This window comes from Prionailurus bengalensis, chromosome C1, assembly GCF_016509475.1.
Source record: "Prionailurus bengalensis isolate Pbe53 chromosome C1, Fcat_Pben_1.1_paternal_pri, whole genome shotgun sequence".
NCBI classification, from domain to species: domain Eukaryota; kingdom Metazoa; phylum Chordata; class Mammalia; order Carnivora; family Felidae; genus Prionailurus; species Prionailurus bengalensis.
The window spans coordinates 189,078,617-189,096,674 of NC_057345.1; the positions used below are offsets into that span (position 1 = coordinate 189,078,617).

General features: G+C 43.7%; 1 protein-coding gene across 2 annotated transcripts in view; it reads left to right on the forward strand.

Moving 5' to 3' along the window:
* KIAA2012 (KIAA2012 ortholog) overlaps positions 1-18,058 on the forward strand; it is a 109,457-nt gene that overhangs the window by 11,550 nt on the left and 79,849 nt on the right. Inside the window, exons 3-8 of one of the 2 annotated variants that reach the window (XM_043577508.1) lie at positions 6,025-6,184; positions 8,145-8,300; positions 12,178-12,317; positions 13,397-13,580; positions 14,201-14,343; positions 17,107-17,275. In XM_043577508.1, coding sequence (XP_043433443.1) covers positions 6,025-6,184; positions 8,145-8,300; positions 12,178-12,317; positions 13,397-13,580; positions 14,201-14,343; positions 17,107-17,275 — 952 coding nt within the window. Of the gene's footprint in view, positions 1-5,268; positions 6,185-8,144; positions 8,301-12,177; positions 12,318-13,396; positions 13,581-14,200; positions 14,344-17,106; positions 17,276-18,058 lie in introns of those variants that run through there. The other variant, XM_043577507.1, reaches the window with a different exon arrangement.

The window sequence follows — 18,058 nt, forward strand, 5'->3', positions numbered from 1 at the left end:
ACAAAGTTGATTGAAGTCAGGCTGGAGGTGGAGAAGACTTCCCAGGCACAGCTGCAAGTGGCTGAACATCTCTCCCTTCCCATCCCACCCCGACTTCTACTCCAGTTGCACTTACCTGGCATCTCCAAGGCTGGCTCCAGTCACACCTGCACAGGTGCAACAACAACGGGTGGTCACCCTCTCTTTTAAAGTTTGGACTTTGGGGCACCTGGATAGCTCAGTGGTTTCAGACCCTGACTTTGACTCAGGTAATGATCTCACCAATGATGAGTTCAAGCCCCACGTCGCGCTCTGTGCTAACGGTGTGGAGCCTGCTTTGGATGCTCTGTCTCCCTCTACGTCCCCCCGCCCCTGTTCTCACTTGCTCGCTCTCTCTCTCTCTAAAACAAATAGATATTTGGGTGCCTGGGTGGCTCAGTTTGGTAAAGTGTCTGACTTCGGCTTAGGTCATGATCTCACGGTTTGTGAGTTTGAGCCCCGCGTGCAGCTCTGTGCTGACAGCTCAGAGCCTGGAGCCCGCTTCAGATTCTGTGTCTCCCTCTAACTCTGCCCCTCCCTCACTCATGCTCTCTCTCTCTCTCTCTCTCTCTCTCTCTTAAAAGTAAATAAACATTAACATTTTTTAATAAACATATAAATACATAAATAAATAAATACATAAATACATAAATAAATAAATACCTTTGAAGTTTTATTTATTTTTTAACATCTTGACTAGTTATTAACTAGTCAGTGCCTAGAACAGTACCTGACATATGGCAGATGCTCAACAAATAGTTGTCAGATAAACATATTAGTTGCCAGGGTGTGTCAGGGAGAGGCCATAGCCTCTACCCAGTAAGGGTGTGCAATCTGGTCAAGGACCAGATTAGAGTGACCACAGTGGTATCTTGGAGGAGGGGGAATTTGAGCTGAGTCTTGTGGTAAAAATAAGTGTAGAGTAACTATCCAGCTATAGGTAAGTGAAGGCATAGAGGGAAGACAGTCAGGGAAATTAGACAGGAATGGCTCTTAGCTGGAAAAAGAGGGTGGCGTCAAGTTGCACAGGGATTTGCCTGCCAGTCCTGGGATTTCTGGACTTTTCTCTTCATCCCTCTGTCGACTTCTGCACACAAAGACTGGCCACCATCTGTGGTAAGAAAGCGGCTGGCTGTCCAGGCCTTTCTTGCTTTCCTGGGGAACCTGGAACCCTGCCACCCCATATCTGCTGAGCAGGAACACAGCCTGCACCAGCTCCTTCCATTCTTTGCAAACCGTCACCTACCATCATTGGGTCCAGGGTGGACATGACAGCCAGTGCAAGGATGGGGACAGGTGCTGGGGTCCCCTTTTCTCCTCTGCACATGGAGGACCGGTGAGCACTGGGAACATGGCTGGCCAGAGAAAGTCCCTTGTTAGAGGAAGCACTCTAGTGGAGTGTAGATAATAGGCCACTCTGCACACTAATTACTCATTTCAGAAGAAACCAGAGCTGGAGTTGATTGGCAAAGCCAAGGCAGACCTGAAAAGTTTGAAAACATCACAGCCAGCCTCCTGCTGTCACTCATTTCCCTGTTCCAGAAATTCCCTTCCCAGCTCCCTTCTGTCTCCTTTTAGGTTTTATAGTAACTTCTGGCAGTTAGAGGTCCAGGATAATGTTGGAGAAGGAACTGAGATTATACATATGAGAGGAGGGTGGGTGCAATAAAACAAATTAATTTTTTTAATTTTTTTTTTCAACGTTTATTTATTTTTGGGACAGAGAAAGACAGAGCATGAACGGGGGAGGGGCAGAGAGAGAAGGAGACACAGAATCGGAAACAGGCTCCAGGCTCTGAGCCATCAGCCCAGAGCCTGACGCGGGGCTCGAACCCACGGACCGCGAGATCGTGACCTGGCTGAAGTCGGACGCTTCACCGACTGCGCCACCCAGGCGCCCCAACAAATTAATTTTTAACATGTTTTCCATTTATTAATATAATCTAACCACTGCTGATTTTTTAAAGTATATTTATTCATCTTTGAGAGCAAGTGAGCAAGTGCATGTGAGTGGGGGAGGGCCAGGGAGGGATAGGGAGAGAGAGAGAGAGAAAGCAGGCTCCACACTGCCAGCACAGAGCCCAACACAGGGCTTAATCCCACAGACCTTGAGATCATGACCTGAGCTGAAACCAAGAGTAGGACGCTTAACTGACTGAGCCTCCCAGGCACCCCTATTTTATTTTTAAAAAGGAAGAAGAAAAAAACTAGCTGTAATCTTATGCCCAACACTCTATTACCACTGTTATTAGAATTTTAATATATTTTCTTCTAGTCTTTCCACCATGATTATATACTTATATATTTTTATAAGATTATAATTGTACTTTACATTCTCTCTTGTATCTTGCTTTTTTCTACTTAACATATTGTTTCACACCTTGGACTCCCATACCAAGTACTAACCAGGCCTGACTCTGCTTAGCTTCCGAAAGTAGATGAGATCGGATGCGTTCAGGGTGGTATGGCCGTAGACTCCACACCTTGGAAATGAGTGAATAGATTCAACCCTGACTTGTCTTCTTGGTAGCCCTAAGCAAGCCCTGGGCCTCTCTCACTGCATCAGTTCATCCAATAAGATGTGAAATTTACCAACCAACTTCACAGGCATGATTTAAGAAACTTAAGAAAAACCAGAAAACTAGAAAAAATTTAAAGAAACTGTACTAGACAAAATTATGACTCTCCAAGTTGTTTATGTCTTAATCCCTGGAACATATGAATATATTAGGTTAAGTGGCAAAAGGAAATTAAGGTTGGAGATGGAATTAAGGTTGCTAATAAAATGGCCTTAAAACAAAGATATTATCCTGGATTATCAGGGCTGGCTCAGTATACACACAAGGATCCTTAAAAGTGGAAGAAGGAATCAAAAGGGAGAACCAGGAGAGAGCAGCATGAGAAGGACTTAGCCCAACTTTGTTAGCTTTGAAGATGGAAGAAGGGGTCACAAGCAAGGAGCCTCTAGAAACTGGAAAATGCCAAGAAACAGATTATCCACTAGAGCATCCACAGAAAATAGGGCCCTGTCAACACCTTGATGTTAGCCCAGTGAGATCTATTTTAAACTTCTGACTTCCTGAACTATAAGATCATAAATTTTTATTGTTTAAAGCCATTAAGTATATGGTAATTTGTTAAAGCAGCAATAGGAAACTAATACAGAGGCAAGATCAGCTTTCAAACTACAGGCAAAAATGTATCTAAATACCCCAAATTCCAGGACAAAGGATTTTCTAACTCTTCTTGGCAACACCCTGCCCCATTTAGCAAACTTCCCAGTAAAGCTCCAGAACCAAGCTGATAACTTCAAAAATACCCATGAAAGAGAAACAATAAGGGGCTCTTGTCCAGATCAACATGTGTATCATGCTATCTACATAGGGCCCACAGACTCTCAGAGGAGGCTCAGTCTTGTGGCAGAGAGAAGTCATTTGAAGCAAAGATTTACACGGAGGAAATGAAGTTCCAATTCACCCAGAAAGATCTAATGGCTCCATATTCCAGGGCTTACCACAGTGCCTGGCACAAAGATGGTGCTCAGTAAAGACAACTACATGACCAAATGAAAAAATGGAATGAGAGAGAACTTGAATCAGTTTGCCTCAGGACTGCCTGATCCTGGGCAGGGACAAGAAGAAAGGCCAGTTTGCAGCCCTGCATGAAAATCCCGACATAATCATTGCCACCCCTGGGTGCTTGGTGTATGTGGCTGTGGAGATGAACCTGAAGCTGCAGAGCATGGAGTATGCAGTGTTCGCTGAGGCAGACAGGCTCTTTGAGATGGGGTTTGCCAAGCAGCGGCAGGAAATCATCTGCCGCCTCCCTGGGGGCCACCAGACGGTCCTGTTCTCGGCCATGCTGCCCAAACTGCTGGTGGGGTTTCCCCGGGCGGGCCTCACGGAGCCCGTGCTCGTCCGGCTCAGTGTGGACGCCAAACTCAACGAGCAGCTCAAGACCTCCTTCTTCCTTGTGGCGCAAGGACACCAGAGCCACCGTGCTGCTCCACCTGCTGCACACAGTCGTGAAGCCCCAGGACCAGACGGTGGTGCTTGTGGCCACGAAGCACCACGCGGAGTACCTCAGCGAGCTGCTGAGGACCCAGGGGGTGAGTTGTGCCCACATCTACAGTGCCCGGGACCAGACGGCCCGCAAGATCAACCTCTCCAAGCTCACCCATGGCAAGTGCTCCATCCTTATCGTAATGGACCTGGCAGCCCATGGCCTGAACATTCTGCTGCTGGACAATGTCATTGACTACAGCTTCCCTGCCAAGGGCAAGGAAGGGCATTGCCCTCCCTATAATCCTTCTCTTTCTTATCCTCTGGAAAAAGCCTCAAGATGTATGTGGGACTGAATTTTTCAGGGTCTTTTTGCACTTGAAGTACCTGCCACATAAAATGTTCAGACATCAGAGACCAGTTGATGCTTTGTGTTTGGATTCCAAACATTCGTTTAAGTTACAAATTCCTAAAGAGGACAACCAATTGAGTAATTAGCCATGCTTTCTTTTCTCTGTTACTCAAATTATTTTGTTAGTTATCAATCTTATTTGTCCCTTTTTCTCCAGTGCCTGACATATTGTTTGATGCACTGTATGTATGAATGAATAAAATGGATGAATGAATGAATGAATGAATGAATGAATGTCCTGGATACCTGTTTCTCTCTTCCCAGCAGAGATATTCCTTTATCCTATGGCCTTTGGCTTCCCAGCTCTCTCTTTAGCTGAAGAAGAGTCTCTGGTGGTCTTGAATGCTCAGCTACAGCTGTGGGCTGTCTTTCTGTGGCATTTTGATCTCCTGAATACATCGAACTGGAGCAAACCAGAGCAAGAACCCAAATCCTAAGGCCTTCCTCTCTACATCAGGCACGTTCTATATTTCCATCACATTTTTTTTTCTTTTTTCCTACTTTTTAAAATTTAAACATAAGCCTTCTTTGATAAATTTTGGCAGGATACAGCAAAGTAGCTCAGGCCACTGGCTTACTGACCTCACCTGACAAAGGTGATTACCTGATGGGTGGGGAGAAATTGACCAGGAAGTGGCATGAAGGATCTTTCTGGGCTATATTTTTCTTTTGTGTGATGGTTACAGAGGTGTATACAATTGTCAGATTTTATTAAACTGAACATTTTAGCCCTGTGCATGTTATTGTATCTTAATTATGCCTGTTTTTAAAAAATTCTTTAAGAGAAGGACTCAAGTCACAAACTGTTCATCAGTCAAGAATGTCATGATTGATTGGTGATGTCTACCACAGACAAGGGGGAGGAGGATAGATGTCAACACAAGTCCTCATGTTTGCTATTCTTGTGCTTAACTGATCATAGTTAGAGAGTTTCTGCATCATTTAAGTAGTTATAGTATTAACTCATCCACATTAAAGGATTATAATGAGGTGAAAGTTCTCTGTAGAATATATATCCCCGGCCAAGTGTAAGATGTTCTTATTCACATTTATTCCACATGATGTCTTGCACAGTGGAACTGACTTTGGCAGGTAGGTTCCCAGAAAATTCTCCTGGGCTGAAATGAAATGCAGCAGAGCCAGATATTTTCAAAATGCAAGGCTTCCCGTTAACATGAACATAGTTTGTCTGTTCCATTATTCATATTGCAAACATTAAATGCTGATGCTGACTTGTTGAGCTGACTTTCCCATTGCCCTACAGGGCCACTTTTTAAGGTGCTAAAATTCTTTCCACAGGCTGAACTAAGTAATGTGTTTTCTTTTGAAGCTCTTTATTCTTTTCTGATGCTTTGTCTCAAGATGGGGTCTGGAATTTCTCATTTCTCCTTCTCCTTCCAACTGAAAATCTACAGGGGCCTTTCAGAGCTTTGCTCTGTGGGCTCTTGGTTTATGTCTGTTGGCTGAGACATCTGTGCCTTTAGGCACCTTCCAGGAGTCTCCCAGTGTACTGATGAGGATTGTGCTAACCAGCCTGTATCACTGGGAGGCTCAGGGCTCAGCAGCCATGCTATTTCCATGGTGTCCCCACAGAGGGAGCAGGACAGAACCTGGCAACCATACCTCCACTTCCGAAGCCAACCAGAGAGCCAGGCCCAACGGCAGATGCAGCCTGGGTATTCAGCCAAGAGATACCTCCGAGGCCTCTTGCGGACATGGTCCCCTGACACAATGTACAGGCTCCAATGTGCAGGTCAGTGGGGCAGTGGGAGGACATACATCCTGAGCTGCCCTGCCTTCTGGTCGTGAGAGTCTTTTTTCCATCAAGTCCTGAAACATCAGAATTTAGGTCCAATTTTGTGTTAAGGCAAAGGTGCTCAAGCTTGGGAGCTGAGAGCCTCTATCATACCTTTTACCTTTTGTCCTCCCCAACATTTGCAGAGGAACATACAGCCTGAAGTTTTGCCTTCTCTCTAGCTCCCCTTAGGACCTTCACACTGTACATTCTAAGCAGAATTTTCTTCCCAACCTTCTCTACTCAGAGACTTCAGATCCTCCAATCAATCCCTCTCTTTTACAAGATAAAGAAAAGAGGCCCAGGGGACAAAATAATTTGCCCAAAGTCATTCAGCCAAAAGCAAAGCTGGGACCAGAAGGCAGATCTCCTCATACCGCCAGCTCCACATTCACCCCAATATTCCCTAGTTCCCATTCTGAGGTGATCCCAGATCCTCCAGGAAGTAGAAATATTAGGCTTCCTCCTCTTAAAGATGGCAGCTCTCCAGCATCATCCACTTAGGAGATGGACACCCTTCTGCTGAACAGAGACCCCAAATGCACTCTGTAAAGGCTTGAAAATGAAAACAGGAAACTACTGGGGATTCGAATTGCCAGAGATTTAGCAAATAAACAGAGACCCACACAGATAGATACATACACACAGAGTAAAACTTGCAACATTTGGTACATATTTCTGCTAAAAAAGTATTCATTGTTTATCTGAAATTCAATTTTAACTGGACATCCCATATTTTATTTGGCAAACCTACTGGGGATGAGAGGAGTGAGAAGTAGGATTTGCCAGTGCCCACTGCATGTTTGCCATTTCTTCAGCACAAACAGGACCACAAGAAGACTGACTTTCTTCTTACTTTATAGGTTTACCTTGGAAAAGGAGAGAAAACAACTATTTCCCCAATGAGTGATGACTTGAAGGAAGATGAGGTGTGGGCTTGTCCAGTAGGTTTTACCTTCATGGCAGGCCCAGCATTGCAGGCAGTTCCATTTATTTAACACTTGTGAGAAAGAGCCTCTTAACTAAAGATATGTTTATCTTTGGGTGGGGCAGAGGACAGAGCAGACCACTGCCTCAGAGCCTGGCCCAAACATCTTCAAGGACAATAACTCCTCTTAAGATAAGAAAATGTCTCCTCAAGTTGGGGGAACAATAGCAATACTGCAGTATGAGATCACTGGACCAATGGCCTCGGCTACCCCTTCCATCACATCTCAGAGCTCATTACCTTTATAATCCCAGTATGTTCTTTGGTCCCATATTTCCACCCCAATGATAATCCCTCCACACCCTTCAGACCCACATTTTCTACAAATGCTTCTCTGACAACTCTAGCCAATATTGAGCTCCTTATTTTCTGACCTTATATCACATCAACATTTGGGGCCAAACAATTGAACGCAGAAGAGCTTCATCTCTCCAACAGACTATTAGTGCCTTTAAAAGAGGCCTATGTCTGGTTCTTCTGTGTCTATCCCACTGCCTAGCAGTGGTAACCCCCAATAAATAATTGTAGAATGACTGAATGGAGAATCATGGGGCCTACGTAGCAAGTAGGATACATCCAGTAAAAACCATTAGATTCTCCCCCTGAAGCAGGAGGAGCCTTTTACCCAAACCCAAAGAAGCAGCCATGTTTCTTCCACCAGGGAGACCCAGTTCTTGGGAATGGTGAAGTGGAAGAAACACATATGTGGCACAGGACCAGAAGCATGAAAGACACTGAACAGAGAACCCTCTATGGGTTCTATCTGATTTTTAATCCCTCCCATCTACTAACTGTCTTCTCTAATGGGCAATGTCCAAGGCCAAGACTAGTGCAAGTGGGGAACCTTGTAGTTATCTCCAAGACCTCTGGACCGGTGACCACTCTTTCTACCAATAACTCCTGGCCAATAACTCTACCAATACTCTTTAGGATACATCAAGGATTCTGTGCTGCTCCAGGACAGTCAACTTAATGTACCAAAGAATCTCAGGCCACAACAGGATCTTTCAGGTGTACCCCCGAAATACCATCTCTTGCCTGTCTTCCCTTCATTTTGGATTCAACAAGGAAAATCTTTTGAACAAGGTACATGTTGATTTTATGACCAGATCTCAAATATTTGAATTTTTAACACTTTAAAATGGAGTTCACCAAAATAAGTTCTAGGGATCCTGGGTTTCATTGTCTTTAGAGTCTAGACCAGCATTATCCAAACATACTTCCTGTAATGATAAATTGTTCTATAATACGTGCTATATCCAATTAGTAGCCATTAGTAGCCATTAGCCACATGCAGCTATTGAACACTTGAAATGTAGGTAGTGTGACTATAAAACTGAGGTTTAAAATTTTACCTTCTTACAACTAACTTACATCTAAACAGCCACATGTGGCTATTGACTACTGTATTAAACAGTGCAAGTCTAGACTCTAGATTTTAGATGATTTCTTAAGCCTATTCTACTCTAATATTCTTTAATTCTATGGTTTTGTGGCAATGTTATAAGAAAAAATTCAGGCTTTGGAGCAATGTCTGTCCTTTCTCTTACTAAATGTAAGATCTTGAGTAAGTCACTTAACCTCTTTGAACTTCTGTTTACTCATCTCTGTAATGAACATGATGAGACTTGCCTCATTAGTGTACAGAAAATTATTGTGAATTGTCTGTAAGTTGTTCAGTGCTATGAACATTTTACTTATCAGTAATATTCTTGGGAACTTGCAGCATTAAAAGAGCCAGAAATTGCCTTTACTAAGGAGAAATAGGAAAAGATGACTGGGTAGCACTAATGGACAAAGAATAAGGCATTGTCTAGTGCCAGGGTTTTTGAGAAAAGAGAAGGTAAGAACAAGAGACTAACATCATATGAAGCTAATTTTTCTGAAATGAAGAAGTACTTTTCCAGAAATTATGGTAGTGCCTACCTGAGCCCTGTCCTTGGAAAAAGATCTGGCCAGGATAAGTAGAATATCTGGTCTATCAAATGAATGGAGAAGAATGTGGCAGGTCCTCAGAGCCTGGTGCCATTAAACATTCCTGCCATACACCACCCTTAAGACTTGACTCTGGAACCATGGAATTTTGGTCATAACCTTGTCCACATGTAGCTCATCTATAGGAAATATGCTGGTCAGGCAATTATATTTCTCTTTGTAAATTAATACACTGGTGTATAGAGTCACTCTACACTTTGCTAATGTGGGTCAACATCCAGACCAATTGATTCTGGGACACTGAAGAGATCAAGTTTCTGGGCCACCCATGTCCTGGGAATGGGTTCTTCCCCAGGTAACACCCAATTTTGACATTGCCTTATGCACTCTGCAAAATCTTACTGTCTCCAGTTAATATCCTTAGACTTTGATGCCCTAGGGTCTATAAAAAAAATTTTTTTAACGTTTATTTATTTTTGAGACAGAGAGAGACAAAGCATGAACAGGGGAGGGGCAGAGAGAGAGGGAGACACAGAATCTGAAACAGGCTCCAGGCTCTGAGCTGTCAGCACAGAGCCCGATGCGGGGCTCGAACCCACAGACCGTGAGATCGTGACCTGAGCCAACGTCGGACGCTTAACCGACCGAGCCACCCAGGCGCCCCCCTAGGGTCTATAAATACTGGACTGGGGACTGCAGTACTTTTATTCTGGGAGTGGATCAACACTACACACCTAAGGGATCAAGCGATTTCCTTAATTAATCCCATATGCCAAGGAGTTGTAATAAGCAGGAAGAAAACAGAGGACATATAGAATTATAATTAAACATGTGACCATTAGCACCAGATCTCAAGCCATGTGACCTCTCTGGGCTTCAGTTTCCTCACTTATAAAATGGAGATGACCACACCCACCTTCACCTCATAGGGTTGGATGTTGGAGTTAAATGGCATAAAGTAGTATCTGGCACATAGTAAGTGCTCAATAAATGTTAGTTCTAGACCTCCCTGCCTTGTGTTTTCAAGCATAATTACTAACTAATTGCAATGCTCAAATGCTCAAAATCGCAAGGATCAAAAATCAATTTGTAAAGAAGTAAAAACAGCTCAGAGGCTGTAACTTGAATGCTGACTGATTGTTTTATTGGTTTTAACTTCATCTCCCCTTGGCTTCCCTCTCTTTTCCACTTTATTTGGAAAAGTAGGAAAATCCCAGCTGCAAATCTAAGATTCCTCCAACAATGTGATATTGGTCACATCACTTATGCTCCCTGCATCCTTAGTTTGCTCATCTGTAAAATGGAGTAATGGTATTCCACCCTCTCTGTGTTGTTGTTAAAAATCACAAAAGAGGTAAAATAATAATAATAATAATAATAATAATAATAATAATAAGGCTCTCTAAGACCTCTAAATTGTTAACCAAATTCACATTATTTGGATAATCTGGATTCATATTTTGAGACAGAGAGACCAAGTTTTGTGGTCTTATTTCAACAACTGAAATTCCAATACCTTCCTTGCACACCTGTTTCTATTAAGCATAAGCAAATGAGCCAGAGATGATGTTTATTGAGAAAAATCTTGGTTTCCCTTGCATAGATTGAGTCATATATTCAACATCACCTAGAATACAGCCAAAGGGAAGAATGCTTCTCCATATCCCCCTACCTACAGTGCCCTCTGCCCCAGTTTAGACAGTTTACCATATAAGCGAGTGGCCACTTGGCCAGAGTTTCACTTCCCCTACTCTCAGAAATATATTTGGTTCCAGGTGAATCTGACCAGGAAGAATGGACCTGAAGTCTGGCTTGGCTCCAAAGGATCATTCTAGAACACACAAAAAGGTCTTTAGTGCCACACTCTGTATGGACTTGAGGTCCTCTTGGGGGCAGACCTAATGTGGCCCTGGGCCTCCTCAGATTGAGAGGTCCCAGGGCTCATGAGGCTTTCTTGGGCCACTAAAACCTGAGCAGACCCCTCTAAACATGAGCCTGAGTCTGCCTCTGTTCCACCAACATTCTCAGCTTTGGCTCAGACCCCAGAGAAGCTCTCAGGAGCCAATGGTCAGAGGAAGGAGAGTTGGAGGGAGGGAGTAGCCTATTGAGTGGGCATTTGGCCTTTGACCCACTGACACTAAGGATGGGAATGATGTAAGGGAATGACAAGGGTTGGGGGTAAAGAGGGAAGGTAAGGCTGGCTGGGAGCCTCCAGAAGTCTGGAGTTCCAACATATACAGGGCCCCTGAAAGGCTTCCAGAGCCCCTGGTTGAAAGTCAGCCTCACATTGTTCTATGCAGAGGCATGCCAAGAGTAGAGGTGTTGCTAAAACGGCTCCAACAAGGAAGGTTTGCCAGATCGTTTCAGCAATAAATCTACCTTGAGTAAGTGATGAAAATAGCTGCAGGACCCTTTACCCCATCGATGAAAGATTTGTTAACTATGCTGGAGTCATCTGTTGACTCAGATCCTTCCTGAGGGTTGCACAGACAGGGTAAGTTCAGAGAGCTGAGCAGCCGTCCATCACAGAGCATTCAGCAAAGGCTTTTCCACAAGTAAACAACCAGCAGACAGCCCAGGAAATCAAGTGCTTCAGACTGAACATCTCAATGACAACAGAGCAGGACTGCTGGTCAGCCCACCATAATCACACCACTGTTACCCTCCAGTCCCTCACAGTTTGCAAAGGGCCAGCATGTTCATTCTTTGAGTGCCAGACAACTTTGTAAGGAAGCAAAGGCAAAAGAAATCAGTATCCCCCTTTTACAGAGGAGGAAACTGAGTCCAAGAAATGAAGACTCAATCCTGAGCCTCCTGGATCCCAGTGAAGTTCTGTTCTATAGACCTGGCTGTAAGCCAACCTCCATATAAGCACAAGCAGAAATGCAGAAACAAGAAAGGAAGGGGAACAAAGGCCTTGATCAACACTTTTGCTCATAGGAGCAAGAAGGGAGGCAGTTTGGAAGCAGCTAACAGTACCATGCCCATCTCTGGCTTTACAAGGCTGATGCACTGTTCACCTTTGCAGGTCAGCAGGGCCTGGATGAAGGGGAAGCTGGGACTGGTGGACGCATGGACGAGGGCTGTGTAGCCAAGAATCACAGCCAGGGGATTCACTTGCTGCCACTCAGGAAGCAGCCATGCCAGGAAGATGAAACCCAGGCGGAGGTACCATTTCTAATAGGCTCCCCTGTGTCATTGTTCTTCTTGACTCCAGAGGGGATACTCCCTCCCTTCACCATTTCTTGGGGTTCATCCAGAGAAGGGAAGAGTACTTCGAGCCTATTGACCACTGTTTTCCAAAGGGTCACATGTGGAACACTGCCAGCTGCTCAATGAAAAAAAGAATTTTGTGGCCATATACATTTGGGAAACGCTGCATACCATATCCTCCTCCCAGAAAGTCACAGGACACATTTGAATATAAACCATTTGGGGAAGTTCTATAGGTGAAGTAGCTGGTTTAACTTTAACACATGGTTTTCCAAATTTCTTTAACCACAGAGTCTCCCTACACTCTTTGCCCCATCTAGGCAACTGGAGTCTTCTAGAAAAGAGCTCTTGGCCTTACAGTTGGAAAAGCCTTGGTTTGAATCCCGGATATGACTAGTTGTGGTGAGCCTGATAAAGAAACGTAACTGACTGAGCCTGAATTACTTATTTTGTAAAATGGAGCTGTTATCATACATACTCACTAGCTACCATGAGGATTAAATCCATTAAAATGTAAAAATGCTTTCTAAACTCTAAGGTGTGTGTGTGTGTGTGTGTGTGTGTGTGCGCGCGCGCGCGTAAGATGACAGTGGTTCAGAGCAATATAGACAACACATGCTCCTATCTTCAAGCTCAGTTGACTTACAAGAAGGTCACTGTGAGCTGGAAAGGGGGAGAAGAGAGGTGCCACATGGCAGAAGGGCAAAGGGAGAGACCTTTTACAATGCATAGAGATAAGGATCATAGAGCTTTGTTTTTTAAATTTTTTTTCAGGAAAGCACTATATGCAAGAAAAAGAAAGTACTATATGTCAGGCATGGTTAAAGGTCATTCCTCCTCTATGAATAGTAAAATGTTTTATTATAACAAACAACATTTGAGATCTTGCTATTACAACCATGTTTTTCTTCCTAGGCTGCAAAGGAGATTTCTTCCTTGGAACTACAGTCTAGCACAAGGTCTGACTGTTAAAGGAACCTGCTCTATTCCTTTACAAAGCCTGTTTACAGGAATGTGTATCTGTCATTCCCCAGGACACATCAATAGAGAATCACCCTCGTATACACACTTCAAAGGAGAGCCACAATGAAAAAATACAGCAAACCTCCAGAAGGGCCTTTGGGCATGCCTGCATCGATCATTCTTGGCTCCTGAGTGACAAATCCCACATTACATTCTATGGAGGGGCCTTCCCCAATAGAAAGGCAGATCTCAGCGGTAAGAAGCCAAACGTCTTTCTTGTTAATATGGGTAACCCTAATCATGCAGAGTTCATTTAAGAACACTGAGGCATGGCGACCATCACTTCCTCATGTCTTTTATCTTAGAAAGTAACAAAGTCCAGTCGAAGGTGGCAACAGGACTGACAACCCCCTTTTTTGCCTAGTACTCAAGCACACGCATACTGCAATTAGACCGCCTGGGTTTAACCCCACTTTCCAGTTGTGATCTTAGGCAAGTTATTTGATCTTGCTGAGGCTCAGTTTCCTCACCTGTAGATTGGGGATAAGAATAATCCCTTCATAAGACTATTGTGGGGATTAAGTGAGTTATTGCACATAAAATACTTTGTATAATTCTTTTCCTATATTTAGTACTTAGTATGTGTTAACTGCTACTATTATTATCATTCTCTCCATCACCTGACTTGCCAGCAAGAACCCAACCCAGGTAATGAGATTAGGACTCCTTGAACCTACCTCAGCCAAAGTCATGGCTGTCTCAGTGTCTGTCCTTGCCTCTATTCCTATTAACCCCAAAGTGGTAGAAGTTGAAAGTCAACTGTCTGTCCACATACTTGCAACTAATAAGTTCTCATTCCCATCCTATTTCTACAGACAGACAAGAGAATATAAAACTCTACAAGGGCAGAAGCAGTCACTTGTTACAGGAGCCTCCTGCTGAAAGATGCCTTTTCCCTCCTATAGCACCTGCCACTGGCTCAGAGAAAAACACAGCTGGGGAAGTGAAGAAGAAAAAGGTTGTGTGTGTGTGTGTGTGTGTGTGCATGTGCACATGTGCATGCATGCTTGCTCTTAAAAGATTAATCTCAATCTAGCAATGAGACAATTAAAAGGGATGTCTCAGAGAACTGGCCCTACTTGCTATTGAGCTCATCATGTGCAGCTAGAATAAAGCTGTAGTAATTTACTAAATGTTGAAAATGGTGCACTACAAGGAGTTTCAGCTGCCCCAGTTCTACCTTAAAGCATATGATATTACCGCACTCTGGTGGCAACAGAGTCCTTTGTGCTATTAAGGGGTTGGGGGTTATCTGTAAATTTGTAAGGACGGAATTTGAGCTTATAAGCAGTTGACCCACTTCAAACTCAAAATGCTAGAGATCTTGAATTTAGCAATGGATTTGCTTGAGGATCTGTCACCTTTGAAAATGTACAGTAAATTTGGCAAGTTTATCAACCTTTTCAAAAGTCAAGTACACCATTTCCCCCGAGAATGTTCCTAGCTGTCTCTGGCATCATCCTGCCTTGCAATTCTACGTGGGTCTTCCATGGTTTGGAGGTACCTGTGCTGAGCAGGAACAAGTGGGGACTCTGGAATGCTCTGCCTGTAGCAGTTGCATGAACTCAAGCCCTCTGAGCTGCAGTGACCTCATCTGTGCACATAGATAATAATGCCCACCTCACAGGGCTGATGGAAGGATGAAATGAGTTGATGCATTTTTGTGAAAGTATCTTGTCTTGGATTGGGAACTATAGCAATGTTAGTTCATTGTGGGGACTCGTCCTCTGAAGTGACACTGGAGGAGCCATGGGCATTCCAGGTGGTCCTGGTGTTGATGAGGGAGGTTATTGTCAGTCTGTTCAGGATTTTCTCAGATTTCCTGTATCTAACCTGATCTAAACCTTCCCATCCATACCAGAAAGTCCTCTGTCTTCCCCAGTTCCTTTTGAACCAGGGTAAACAGTAGGCCTGATCTGCCAGAGTCACTGCATGCCTAAGGAAAGCCCTTGATTTCATACCCCAGGTCAGCCCAGAACCAAGGCAGGCTCAGAAGACAGGAGTCCTTTCCTTCAACCCTTGTATATGGTTTAGCAGAGGAAGGCAGTATTTTCCACTATATTAAAACTCTATATAAAGTTTTAATTGGAATAAAGAAATTAAGGCTTGGCTTGTCAGCATACCTCACACAAATCATTTGGATTTCCACATAGATTTCTCAATGCAAACCTTGTCAAACAAAATGCACAAGGTCAGTATTCAGAAAAGGGCAGTTGGTGGGCAGCTGGCACCTAGACAGTTAAGGTCTCTAGGAACATAAAGATCCTATGTGCATACACTTGGTTAATCATTTTCTTAATGTCTCAAAATTATAAATATCATCCTGCATATACTTGGTTGAATTTCCTTCCTCATCCAACTCTAAACATGTAGGGTGTTTGCGTGTGTTTCTGATCATTGTTTTCTCTTTGAACACACACACAAAATGAAAAACAGTTTTCTTTTTCCTCCTGTGAAATTGAACTCCTTGAAACCCAGAACACGTATACATTTCACAGAGCCAAGTTCATATGTTAAAAGCTGCAAGCTAAAAGGAGGAATTTTCAGCAACTTTTTAAAAAAATTGTTAAATGTTTATTTATTTTTGAGAGAGAGAGAGACAGACAGAGTGTGAATGGAGGAGGGGCAGAGAGATGGAGACACAGAATTCAAAGGAGGTTCTAGGCTCCAAGCTGTCAGCACAGAGCCCACCACAGGGCTCGAACTCATGAACTGTGAGATCATGACCTGAGCTGAAGTCAGACACTCAACTGACTGAACTACCCAGGCTCCCCTCAGTAACTTTTGAGTAACTGGAAAGAGGAGACCCTAAGTACTACTACCCTCAATGTCTCATTCTCTCTCTCTCCCTGTCTCTCTTTCTCTCTGAACACACACACACACACACACACACACACACACACACACACATTTTGGGGTTTTTTGGACACAAAAAATTGGGCTAAAGTTGCCACTGATTCTGTCACATGGTGATTCATTTTCAGCTATGTTTCTATTGCAGAAATGTGAAGATACCTAGATATTCTTCAAGTGGCAAGATTATACCTAATGAGACAAGAGCCTCTCTCAAAGAAATATCCCATGAAAAATTCTAATCCCAAACATTATTGTAACTACGTGTAATTAGCTCATTCTGTACTCACAGCAACCTTATGAGGTAGCAAGTATGATTACTCCCATTTTACAGAAAAAGAAATTGAGGCTTAAAGAGTTTACATAAAGTAAGCAAACACAAAATGCATATTCCTACTTTCTGCTCTTTGTAACCTAAAATGTTGCACAGTCAATGTTCTGTACCTTGCTTTTTTCCCTTAGCAACACACACAGGGATTCCTCACTTTCCATACACAGAAATCTCAGCTATATCATTCCAACCCGGCTTAGTTTCCTCGGCTGCAAGACAAAGAAAGACTATATTTTGTCTTGAAGGCTGTCGAATTTATCATGTTTATACATCTCAGAGGAATCAAAGGATGGATTAAGGGAGGGGCATTTCCCAGTTCCCAAGAAGCAAAGCGGCACCACTCTGATCATACAGCCAGCTCCCCGGTTAGTCGGTTGGTCGGCTTTACTTCTCAGCCATGGGTACTGAAGCTACGTCACACCCAGCAGCACCTGGTGCTAGAGATACAAGAAGATACAGTGTTGTTTGTCCTCTGCAAGCAGCAGTTTTTAAATACCTGCCATGTTGGGTTTTGTTTTGTTTTCAAATTTTCTCCAGGTGCCCAAGGCTTTGAAACTACCTCCCATCTCAGAAGAACCACCCAGAGTCCTGAACCCCCTGAGGAGTCCATTTAAAGCCAATGAACCTCCAGCAGAACTCTTTATCTTCCCAGTGGAGATTCATTTCCACACCCAACATCCCTCAAAAGAAAAGTCACACAGAAGAGGTAGATCACCTGTGTTTAGGTGTTCCTGAGGGAACTCAGGCAGGCACTTGGATGTGGGTCTCCCTAATGTAAATGTCTCCTAAATCATGGTTTACCCTCCTCAGAATCATCATCTTCAGAGAACATTTTTTAAAGGAAGAAAAAGGGTAAAATCTAGAAGTCGATGCCTTCTGGTCATATTCACATGTCCCCATATGGTAGTAAAGATGGCCTCCTGCATGGGTTGGTTTTTTTTCTTTTTTTTAAGTTTATTTTTTTGAGAGAGAGAAAGAGAGTGAGAGAGTGCACACAAGGGGGAAGGGTCAGAGAGAGAGAGAGACAGAATCCCAAGCAGACACTGCACACTGTCAGCACGGAGCCAGACATGGGGCTCAAAACCACAAACTGTGATATTGTGACCTGAGCCAAAATCAAGAGTTGGATGCTTGGGGCGCCTGGGTGGCTCAGTCGGTTGAGCGTCCGACTTCGGCTCAGGTCATGATCTCATGGTCCGTGAGTTCCAGCCCCGCGTCGGGCTCTGTGCTGATGGCTCAGAGCCTGAAGCCTGTTTCAGATTCTGTGTCTCCCTCTCTCTCTGCCCCTCCCCCGTTCATGCTCTGTCTCTCTCTGTCTCAAAAATAAATAAACGTTAAAAAAAATTAAAAAAAAAAAAAGAGTTGGATGCTTAACCAACTAAACCACCCAAATGCCCTGGCCTCCTGCATTTTCATGCTAATCTCTTATCTGTTAACCCCACTAGAAAGGATATGCCCCTTAAAAGCTCTTGCAAAAGTACCAGAATTG